The 12,367-nt window shown below is 44.0% G+C and overlaps 1 protein-coding gene and 1 pseudogene across 7 annotated transcripts in view; one reads left to right on the forward strand and one right to left on the reverse strand.

The window, feature by feature from the left end:
• The window catches only part of magi1b (membrane associated guanylate kinase, WW and PDZ domain containing 1b), a 175,496-nt gene extending 172,243 nt beyond the window's left edge, over window positions 1-3,253 (forward strand). For 6 of the 7 annotated variants that reach the window (XM_029774960.1, XM_029774964.1, XM_029774962.1 and 3 more), the window contains one exon: window positions 1,362-3,253. In XM_029774960.1, coding sequence (XP_029630820.1) covers window positions 1,362-2,575 — 1,214 coding nt within the window. In that variant the 3' untranslated portion in view covers window positions 2,576-3,253. Of the gene's footprint in view, window positions 1-171; window positions 258-1,361 lie in introns of all 7 variants that reach the window. The other variant, XM_029774966.1, reaches the window with a different exon arrangement.
• Window positions 3,254-10,303: 7,050 nt separating this feature from the next.
• On the reverse strand, window positions 10,304-11,752 carry LOC115207656 (rhodopsin-like; annotated as a pseudogene).
• Between the last annotated feature and the right edge of the window lie 615 nt (window positions 11,753-12,367).

The following is a 12,367-nucleotide window of genomic DNA, read 5'->3' on the forward strand; positions in this document are numbered from 1 at the left end:
TTGTGTTATTTTCTGGACTGTCTCTTTCTCCGAATGATCAAATAAACACCTTTTCCATTGGACAATAATTATTCTTCTGCTTATTGTTGTAGGATCTAAACCCTATGCCTTTCTCTTCTCTCTGTTTTATCTACCTTTCCTTTTGTTTCACTGGGCTCTTTCTTCCTTCAGCGATGGTTGCTCCCCATCTCACCGCTTGTATGAGATCATCTAATGACAAGCTGGGAGATCCTAGTTCCTACCAAAATCCGACCATGGTTTGTAGCTGTCCTCTCTCTCTCTCTCTCCGGTCTCTCTCTCTTGCCGTGTCTCTGCTCCATGCATAAGAATCCATTCACCCAGAATGCATTGCCAATACCGCCGCCTCTGTTGTCATGTTGACTAGTTGGAATGGATTCATACATACCACATCTTGCATTTAACCTCTAGGAATGGCGTGTCCACTGCTGACATGCAGACGCTTTCGTTCGATTCATGTCACTTTAGTTTGGTGATAGTGATTGTGGGACAATGGTAAAAGTTTTTCTCTCCTAGACATTTTCTCAGCCAATCAATCAAGTAGAGTTACTATGACTTTTAGAAGCTGCCTTGTGACACTTTGATTACCATCCATGTGGTTTATTCACTGATCTGGTGAGATGGTTAGAGTCAGGTAAGAACCAATAGAACTGCAGTCATTTTAATTAGGATCAGTAGTCTCCTTGATTAGTCCCTAAAACAATTCCGTGCTCCCTCTGTCCATGGTGTTGAGCCCACTCCCAGCAGTCTTTATAGAGTGCAATCTGTGAAAATAATGAGCAACCACATTCTTCCTGAAACCAAACATGCTCATTCATTATTTACATCATTACTCAATTCAGAAACTCATCTTGGTTTTATTAGTTGCATTAAATATTGATATCACATCAAAGGCAGAGCATGAATGAGAGCATGAGTGAGCATGAATTAGTCATGTCAAACAATCGAAATCAGCATCAACACCACGCAGCACGCAGCATCGTAATCAAACCATTGGTCCAACCATCAGCTGAGCCCCATTCAGCTCCATAAAGCCAGACGCCACCCTAGGCTCCTTGCCTGGGGACAGGTTTGTTGTGGAGAACGTTTCCGGGCTTTGGCTGTTCCACCAGTCCTCGCACAGTACATTGCTGCTTTTGGCTCATACATAGCAATACTAATATCTAACCATCGGATGTGGCTGTGCATCCAAATGAAGAATTTAGCCGTGTTTGTTTGCTGACATTAACATTACAATTGGCAGAATTACTAATAATGTTAGATGCCTGGTTATTGGTCAGGGATTCTGTGAGAGCATTGTGTTTCATCCAGCACCCTGTGTTGTATGTCGTGTTCTATTCCAGACCCCAGCATCGACGGTGCCGGCCCAGCCGCAGGGGTACAAAACGCTTCGGAAGTGAGCACCCTGCCCCACAACAACACACCATCGGACACCAACACACCAGACCCTCACAAACCATCACGGAGCAAGGACAAGAAGGGCCACCACCATTCCAAACACAGACACCGCTCCCCGGACAAGAAGAGCAAGAGCAAGGGAGGGTTGTCTGGGGAGACAGGGGCCTCCTCCAATCAGTCCAAGAGAAAGGGCGACAAGAGCAAGAGGTCTGGTGGGGATAACCATGGCACTCACCAACACCACAACAACAGTAGCGGCCACCGCCACCGGAGACACCGCTCACCTGATAAGGGTCGTAGCCGGGCCCGCAGCGCAGAGAAAACCCTGGACAGTAGACAAAGCCAAGGGCACAGAGAGAGGGAAGGCCGCTCCCCTGACCGGCACCACACCCACCGCCAGCGCTCTCCCTACAGGTCCCCTCGGCGCAATCGGTCACCCTATGGCCACCGCTCCCCCTATGGTCACCGGTCACCCTACCGCTCACGCCACCACTCCCCCACCCGCTACCACCGCACCCAGTCATCAGACCCCTACCGGCAGCCCTCCCCATACAGACTGAGGGGCCAGGAGCCAGAGAGGCCCAACGTGGGGGTAGCACCAGTGCTGAGGGAGCCTCCAGCCCTGGACCGGCTCAACAGGGAGGCCACGCTGCTGAGGGAGCCTCCAGCCCTGGACCGGCTCAACAGGGAGGCCACGCTGCTGAGGGAGTCCAGGGAGGAGCGCCTGTTTGAGGAGGATAGCCTTCTGCTGAGGGCCTCCACCCTGGAGCGTGACTACAGAGGAGATGGCCTGTTATCTGCTGCTGCCCGTGGCCAGAGAGGAGAGACCATGCCCAGGGTCCGTACCCCCGAGTCCGACAGCGCCTACAAGAGGTACAGCTCACTGCTGAGGGGCCGCTCGCCTGAGAGGGTGGAGAGAGAGGCACGCTACGCCCCCAGAGAGGAGTCCCCAGACCCCCGCTACAGAGTCCGGAGTCTGGGCCGAGACATCTCACCTGTCAGGAGCTTCATAGAGCTGGAGGAGGAGGAGGGAGCAACAGCACCTAGGCTGAAGGAGTCTTACAGCACACTCAAGTCTGACATCAGCCGTGCTTCCAAAGCGCCCCCGGAGCCCAAGCGGAAGGCTTACAAAGACAGCCCCAAAGATCTGAGCATCTGATGGGACGTCTGCTGTAACACAACCAGCCCCCCCTCTCACCGCCCCACGGCACCATGGTTCCCTCTCACCACTCAGCTCTACTCTTCACACAACAGAACACACCTGGACCCTGGATGAACCTAAATTATTGATTATATTACATTCCTGCGTTCCTACTAGACAGTGATTCCAAAACCTACAAACTTTTAATGGCAGAAGTACGATATCTTATTTTTTTCCTTTTAGTTTTTTTGGGGTCGTTTTTTGTCATTTGGTTAAGCATCGAGATGTGTCTCAGAATTTTACAGAAAATGTAAAACCACAAAAAACAATGATGTGCCTAACAGTTCCATTAATGAGCGTATTTTTGTTTTGTTTTTGTTTGATATGAGACGGCCGTTTTCTCAGCCATCTGTCTGATGGCTGGTATGTATTTTTCCACTGAGCCCAAGGAGGCAGGCAGCACACAGTTCCAGTGACTGGTGCCGCCTACACAGATGCTGTGCATGTCTTTTTTCTTTCTCTCCCCCAGTGCCACTGTTTTTTAGACATTTGACCAGACTATAGCACAAGCCTGCATTTGTTTGTATATTTTTGACTGCAGTATGTGTACATTGATGGGATCAAAACAAATTAAGGGAAAATAAAGTTCAACTACGATGATGATAATGTTAAAATAAAAATAATATATTAAACATATCTTCAGTGTCCCTATTTTGGTATGTTTGTATTGTAATTGATCAGTGTGGGAATGTGAACATTTTTTGATGTGAGTCTGTCTTACTACCTCATGAGATTCATAAGATATAATATTAAAGATGGGGCAGAATGGTAGATTAATAATATTTCAAACAAAGTAAAGTATGGTTTACTTGGATCTGTCTGTTTATAAACCCGTGTGGTCCTTTTCACTTTATTCTTCAAATGAGAGAGGAAGAAAATGCTCACCCAGAAGCGGCACTCCTAGTGGCCAGGAACTTTAATACAGGCAAACTTAAATCAGTTTGACCAAATTTTTACCAGCATGTCACATGTGCAACCAGAGATAAAAAACTCCTAGACCACCCTTACTCCACGCACAGAGATGCATACAAAGCTCTCCCCTGCCCTCCATTTGGCAAACCTGACCATAATTCTATCCTCCTGATTCCTGCTTACAAGCAAAAACTAAAGCAGGAAGTACCAGTGACTCGCTCGGTATGGAAGTGGTCAGATGAAGTGGATGCTACACTACAAGACTGTTTTGCTAGCACAGACTGGAATATGTTCCGAGATTCATCCAATGGCATTGAGGAGTACACCACCTCAGTCATCGGCTTCATAAATAAGTGCATCGACGATGTTGTCCCAACAGTGACTGTACGTACATATCCCAACCAAAAGATATGGATTACATGCCACAACTGCATCAAGCTAAAGGCTAGAGCTGCTGCTTTCAAGGAGCAAGAGACTAATCAGGACACTTATAAGAAATCTTTGAAAGGCTGGTCATGTCTCACATCAACAGCATCCTCCTGTAGACACACTCCAATTCGCATACCGCCCAAACAGATGACGCAATCGCACTCCAAAAAGAACACCTATGTGCGAATGCTGGTCATTGACTACAGCTCAGCGTTCAACACCATAGTGCCCACAAAGCTCATCACTAAGCTAAGGACTCTGGGACTAAACACCTCCCTCTGCAACTGGATCCTGGACTTCCTGGTGGGCTGCCCCCAGGTGGTAAGCGTAGGTAACAACACATCTGCCACACTGATCCCTGACACTGGGGACTCTCAGGGGTGTGTATTTTATTAACCTTTATTTAACTAGGCAAGTCAGTTAAGAACAAATTCTTATTTTCAATGACGGCCTAGAAACAGTGGGTTCCTAGGCCGTAGAAAACAGCAAAAATCTCAATTTCATTTTCTCAAACAATCAGCTATTTTACACCATTTTAAAATAAACTTCTCGTTAATCTAACCACATTGTCCGATTTCAAAAAGGCTTTACGGCGAAAGCATAAAATTAGATTATGTTAGGACATAAACTTCACAAGAAAAACCACACAGCCATTTTCCAAGCAAGGACATGCATCACAAAAACCAAAAATACAGCTAAAATATTCACTAACCTTTGATCTTCATCAGATGGCACTCATAGGACTTCATGTTACATAATACATGTATGTTTTGCTCGATAAAGTTCATATTTATATAAAAAAAAAACATTTTTCTTTGGCGCGTGATGTTCAGAAAATGTATTCCCACCAAAACTTTCGGTGAATGTGCACATCAATTTACAAAAATACTCATCATAAACGTTGATAACATTTACAACAGTTATTGAAAGAATTATAGATATACTTCTCCTTAATGCAACCACTGTGTCAGATTTTTAAATAGCTTTACGGAGAAGGCACATTTTTCAATATTCTGAGTACATCACTCAACCATCAAAGCAAGCTATACAGATTCCTGCCAAGTTCTGGGGTCAACTAAACTCAGAATTAGTAGTATAAATATACTCTTACCTTTGCTGATCTTCGTCAGAATGCACTGCCAGGACTCCTACTTCCACAAGAAATGTTATTTTTGTTTTTTTCGTGCGTTCAGATCACTATCCAAAGGCATAACGCGCGAGCGCAGTACCAGAGACGAAAAGTCAAATAGTTCCATTACCGTTCGTAGAAACATGTCAAACGTTGTTTACAATCAATCCTTAGGGTCTTTTTAACATAAAACTTCGATAATATTCCAACCGGACAATAGTGTATTCATTCAAGAAGAAAAAGAAAGAGGGGCACGCTGGCGGGCTCGCGCATCACCAAGTCCTTTGTCCTCAGGCAGTCCACTCATTGACTGAGCTCCTATTTTCTACCAGGAGAAGGATGAAACACGTTTCTAAAGGCTGTTGACAGCCAATGGAAGCCTTAGGAAGTGCAACGTGACCCCACAGACACTATAGTTTCGATAGGGATTCAAAAGAAGAACTACAAATCTCAGATTTCCCACTTCCTGGTTGGATTTTTCTCAGGTTTTTGCCTGCCATAAGAGTTCTGATATACTCACAGACATCATTCAAACAGTTGTAGAAACTTCAGATTGTTTTCTATCCAAATCTACTAATACTATGCAAATATTTGACTCTGGGCCCGAGTATTAGGCAGTTTACTCTGGGCATGCTTTTCATCCGAAAATGAAAATACTGCCCCCTATACCTTAAAACGTTAACTGCCTTCCTTGTTCAAGGGCAGAATGACAGATTTGTACCTTGTCAGCTCGGGGATTCAATCTTGCAACCTTTTGATTACAAGTCCAATGCTCTAACCACTAGGCTATCTGGCGCCCCATTTAGTCGCCTCCTGTATGCCCTGTTCAGCCACGACTGCATGGCCAAACACGACTCCAACACCATCATTAAGTTTGCCGACGACACAACAGTGGTAGGCCTGATCACCGACAACGATCAGATGGCCTACAGGGAGGAGGTCAGAGAACTGACAGTGTGATGCCAGGACAACAACCTCTCCCTTAATGTGAGCAAGTCAAAGGAGCTGATCGTGGATTACAGGAAAAGGTGGGCCAAAAAGGCCCCCATTAACATTGACAGGGCTGTAGTGGAGCAGGTCGAGAGTTTCAAGTTCCTTGGTGTCCACATCACCAACAAACTGTCATGGTCCAACCACACCAAGACAGTCGTGAAGAGGGCACGACAAAGCCTATTCCCCCTCAGGAGACTGAAAAGATTTGGCATTGGTCCTCAGATTCTCAAAAGGTTTTACAGCTGCATCATCGAGAGCATCCTGACTGATTGCATCACTGCCTAGTACGGCAACTGCTCTGCCTCCAACCACAACGCACTGCAGATGATAGTGCGTACGGCCCAGTACATCACTGGGGCCAAGCTTCCTGCCATCCAGGACCTCTATACTAGGTGGTGTCAGAGAAAGGCCCTAAAAATTGTTAAAGACTCCAGCCACCTTAGTCATAGTCTGTTCTCTCTGCGTAACCGGAGCGCCAAGTCTAGGTCCAAAAGGCTTCTCAACAGCTTCTACCCCAAAGCCATAAGACTCCTGAACAGCTAATCAAATGGCTACCCAGACTATTTGCATTGTCCCCTCCACCCCCTCTTTTATGCTGCTGCTACTCTCTGTTATTATCTATGCACAGTCACTTTAACTCTACCTACATGGACATATTACCTCAATTACCCCAACTAACCAACTCTGTTATTTTACTGCTGCTCTTTAATTATTTGTATTTTTATGAAAATAATTACTTAACACTTATTTTTCTTAAAACTGCATTGTTGGTTAAAACATCTTAAGGCTAGGGGGCAGTATTCAGAAGTTTGGATGACTGGGGTGCCCAAAGTAAACTGCCTGTTACTCAGGCCCAGAAGCTAGGATATGCATATGCATGGTAGTAATGGATAGAAAACACTCTAAAGTTTCGAAAACTGTTAAAATAATGTCTGTGAGTATAACAGAACTGATTTGGCAGACGTAACCCCGAGGACAATTCATCCAGGGAATTTTATTTTTGAGGTCATTGGATTTTTCAATGCTTTTCTATGGGAAACCTGATTTATTAGGACCCAGAATGCAGTTCCTATGGCTTCCACTAGATGTCACCAGTCTGTAGAAATTGTTGGATGTTTTATTTTTTGAAAAATTAAGAAGTATTCTTATTCTTTGTAAGTGGCAGCCAGAGCCTTGACTTGAACCCGATCGAACATCTCGGGATAGACCTGAAAATAGCTGTGCAGCAACTCTCCCCATTCAACCTGACAGAGTTTGATTGGATCTCGAGAGAAGAATGGGAGAAACTCCCCAAACACAGGTGTGCCAAGCTTGTAGCGTCATACCAAAGAGGACTCAAGGCTGTAATCGCTGCCAAAGGTGCTTCAACAAAGTACTGAGTAAAGGATCTGAATACTTATGTAAATGTGATTTTTCCATAAAGGCCTGATTGGTAGAGTAGGTTGATCAGGACATTTTTTTTAATCAATTTTAGAGTAAGACTGTGACGTAACAAAATGTGGAAAAAGTCAAGTGGTCTGAATACTTTCCGAAGGCACGGTACCATACGAAACATAACATATCATACTAAATGGAGTTTCTTGGATTTACATACAGAGTAATACAAAATGCTCTAAGACCAGGTTGAAATAATGAATCCAATCAAGTCTCCAGAAGCAATACACTCCCCTCTCCTCTCCTCATCTCCCCTCCCTCTATCTCTCCCTGAGCCTTCATCAAATATTGAACCAGTGTCTTGTATTGCTGCTGCTTCCCAGTATGGAGAACCAATGACTGTTGACAATTCATCATGGCTGTGTGTGTGCGCTGAGGAAGACATGGTAATGAAATCTGTAATAATGTTATCACAGCAGCAGCCCAAAGTCTGGGCTCCAGTTGAGGGGCTCTGTGACCTTGGAGCCTCTCCCGTCACCATGGAAACACACGGTTCCGTCCTGTTGAGTCAAACCTGACTGGAGCTAAGATGACAGACATGTTCTGTATGTGGCAGACATGCATGCAAGAAAGACGGCACGTAATATACGTTTTGACAAAATGATGCACTAGATTTTTGGACAATTGTAGGCCTGTGTGTGGGTTTATGTTTAGTTTTGATTAGATTTGACAGAATCTGTGCGTGCGTGTGTGTATTTTCATGCCAATTGTAATTTGTAACATGTTGCACAGGTAAGTCTGCAGGCAAGGGGAAATGTAAAAGGGATAATGTTGCCTTATCAGGTTAATATCTTGCTTACCTTAACGATTACATTACTTTCATGTCTTCATGTGTAAATTCTTCTTCAGATCTGATACCTTTGCACTTGATAGCCTACAAGGCGACCTCAGATGAAAGTCTTGACTCAACTACCGAAATCTCCATCAATCTCTGTAAATCCCTCATCCTTTACCTGTGGTAATCTCACCACCAGTCTGTCCAGAGAAAAACATACCAGACGGGACTGAATGCAGAATGCTTTATATTAATATTAATATTACTATTATTGTTACCACTCTCTCCAGACAAAATACATACAGTGCCAGATGGGACTTAATGCAGAATACTTTTATTCTATAAGATATAGATACATTGCCTTCAAAAAGTATTCAGACCCCTTAACTTTTTCCACATTTTGTTACATTACAGCCTTATTCTAAAATGGATTAAATAAATAAAAAATCCTCAGCAATATACACACAATACCCCATAATGACAAAGCAAAAACAGGTTTTTATACATTTTTGCAAATGTATAAAAACAAGACTCTTCCTAGAGCTGGACGCACAGCCAAATTTAGCAATCGGGGGAGAAGCGTCTTGGTCAGGGAGGTGACCAAGAACCCAATGGTTACTCTGACAGAGCTCTAGAGTTCCCCTGTGGAGATGGGAGAACCTTCCAGAAGGACAACCATCTCTGCAGCACTCCACCAATCAGACGTTTACGAAGCCTCTCCTCAGTAAAAGGCACATGACAGCCCACTTGGAGTTTGCCAAAAGGCACCTAAAGACTCTCAGATCATGAAAAACAAGATTCTCTGGTCTGATGAAACCAAGATTGAACTCTTTGGCCTGAATGCCAAGTGTCATGTCTGGAGGAAACCTGGCACAATCCCTACGGTGAAGCATGGTGGTGGTAGCATCATACTGTGGGGATGTTTTTCAGCGGCAGGGACTGAGAGACTAGTCAGGATCGAAGCAAAGATGAAAACCTGCTCCGGAGCTCGCAGGACCTCAGACTGGGGCGAAGGTTCGCCTTCCAACAGGAGAACGACCGTAAGCACACAGCCAAGACAAAGCAGGAGTGGCTAAAGGACCAGTCTCTGAATGTCATTGAGTGGCCCATTCAGAGCCCAGGCTTCAACATCTCTGGAGAGACCTGAAAATAGCTGTGTAGCAACATTCCCCATCCAACCTGACAGAGCTTGAGAGGATCTGCAGAGAAGAATGGGAGAATCTCCCCAAATACTGGTGTGCCAAGCTTGTAGCGTCATACCCAAGAAGACTCGAGGCTGTAATCGATGCCAAAGGTACTTCAACAAAGTACTGAGTAAAGGGTCTGAATACTTATGAAAATGTGATATTTCAGTTTTTTCTTTTTAATATATTAGCAAGAAAAATCTAAAAACCTGAAAAAGTCAAGGGGTCTGTATACTTTCCAAAGGTACTGTACATACTTCCACCAAAAACAGGTAGAAACAATGTAGATGTTAACATGTTCTGTTCTGTTATTTCAGTAGGTGCGTGTTTCAGTAAAATATAGGCCATTTTTATAAATGTTTTAATGAACAGTTCTACTCTTTCAACTTGTAAGATCCCTTCAGTACACTGTAAATTGTTGTTTCAACTTGAAAAGATAACTTACACCACTGACTTGCAATTGTTAGCTACATCAACTCTTACATTATAAGATACAAGTGATTGGGGTCACCAATCTTTTTAAATTGAAGCACTGAAGAGTTCTTATAGTGTAAAGACTTAATAAAAAATCCTAAGTATTTTAACTTAAAAAGATGAGTTACTCCTCTGTCTTAAAAGTTAAGTTGTATCAACTGGCTTCTTGTACTGTAACTAATATTTGGTTTTCTAAGATAAAAAATGTTTACGGCAGTGAAGTAAACACAGAAATTACAGTATACTGAGATGTGCATCTACAGACATACGTTGAAATGAACTAGAATGTATAAAGTGTCTTATGCAGGTCAAACTTTTCCATAACCTGAGGAGACAGAAGGGCCACAGCAGCCATCTTATGCAGAAAGCACTGAGCTGGAGGACACAGAGGAGGCTTCTGTCTTGGAGGAGGCGGTGGACGCTCCCTCCTCCTCATCAAAGAGGTTTCTGCAGAACAGGGTAGTGATCATGCAGTGGCAGAACTGCTTGTTCATCAAAATATAGATATGGGGGTTGGACAGGGCTGAGTTTTTGGCAAAAAAAGCCGGAACTGTCATGAACAAGGGTCCGAAGGTGAGTCCCTGATGGGTGAAGGCGTACACGGCAATACTGGAGTAGGGTACCCAGCACAACAGGAAGGAGTTGACCATCATGATGACCATGTTGGTGACCTCCCTCTCAGCCCTCTGGGTGGTTTCAACAGCCTCTTCGATGGAGCAGAACAGGTTGCCATAGCAGAAGGAGATGACCAGGGGAATGGTGAAGTGGCAGAAGAACATGTTGATGACATAGGAATTTTTATTGATCCCTGAGGTCTGAGTGTAATAGTCAAAACTGCATGAGCATTGCATGCCCTCTGGAATGTAACGTGACCAGCCGAACAGAGGGTGCACGGAACAAGCAGCAGCGATCACCCAGGTGATCACCCATTATGGCATGGCTCTCCCTGACGCACAAGTTTATAATAGGCTTTGCAGACAACCAACCTCCTTTCGATACACAACACCACCAGGAACCAGAGGGCGGTCTGACCGCCGTGGGTAGCGCAGAAGCCCTCAATGATGTAGCTGGTGAGGCCGAAGACGAAGTAGCCGTTCATGGAGGTGTAGAGTGTGGTGGTGAAGCCGCTGAACGCCGTGACGAGATCAGCCACATTCAGGTTGAGCAGGATTTAGTGGAGGGCCGTCCGCTGCTTCTTGTGCTCGATGGTGACTTAGAATGTGAGGAAGTTGATGGTAAGGCAGGTGATGATGAGGAAGAACATGTATGCGGACATAAATGCGTAGGCTCAGAGATCAGCCAGCTAGTACTGAGGGTACTCTGAGCCATATATTGAGAGTTTGGCCAGGTTTTAGAACGAATGCCATGTTAGTGCCTTTTTACTCTAAATGTAGGTGATGTAACAATACAATTCCATACGAAATGATCCACTCTAAATAAGCAAAACTGAGCCGTGAATTTAAGACATTTTTATTGATTAGAACTAGGATCATTTGTATCCAAGTCAGTACTGTGTTGTGGTCATAGACATCCTATTAAGTTAAATGAGTATTCTAATTCCTAATTCTATGGTTGTGTTCTGAAAACTGTCAGAAATAAACAGCACAAAGCAGAAGCGTCAATTATCACTTAGCAATGGCTATGGAGGAGAAAGTGGTGCTCTTGGAATGTTCAGAAAGAAACCGCATTGGCCCAACTCTCTATATACAGGCATATGACTCTGAGGGTACTCATAAGGCCTCCGCACCACTCCTGTAAGCGTTGGACATGGGGATGTAGAATTTGGGTCCCTCTGTGCCTTCCATGGCTGCTGTGTGTGTACAGTCTGTGTATGTATGTGAGTAACCCTTATAAAGGAGCTCACCTGATTGCCAGGACTGATGTGACAGCAGAAATGTATAAATTGATCAATAATCCAATGCTGCTATTCAGAGACAAGCAACTCATCAGGATATTAGGGTAATAATGTCCATCATCATTAATCCAAATGTGCTCTGAACTAGCTACTCATCGGGTTATTCACATTATTATGGCCATTAGGGATATTATTATGGCTAGGAGTTGCTACCTATCAATCATCCTTAGTATCATCAGTCCAAATTGACAAGTCGTAATCTGGAGCTGGGTGGTGGATCTCAATCTCTACTGTGTGGTTTGGAATATTCACTGAGAGTTAATCAAACAAATACACAGTAGAAGCCTGCATGTTGCTTTATCCCACTCACTTTTTTCACAACTGTGCTTTTTTTTATTGTCAATGTTTATTGTCAACAGTTGAACAGCATTTGCTTGTAATGGAATAGGATACTGGCTAAAATCTTTATTTTTTTATGGTATATTTTGAGAAATTAAATAGCACCTGTTGTCCACACATTCTGGGTTAGCGACATCAATTAAGAATCCCCATAGGGAGTTTGAAT

Source organism: Salmo trutta, chromosome 14 (assembly GCF_901001165.1).
Source record: "Salmo trutta chromosome 14, fSalTru1.1, whole genome shotgun sequence".
NCBI classification, from domain to species: domain Eukaryota; kingdom Metazoa; phylum Chordata; class Actinopteri; order Salmoniformes; family Salmonidae; genus Salmo; species Salmo trutta.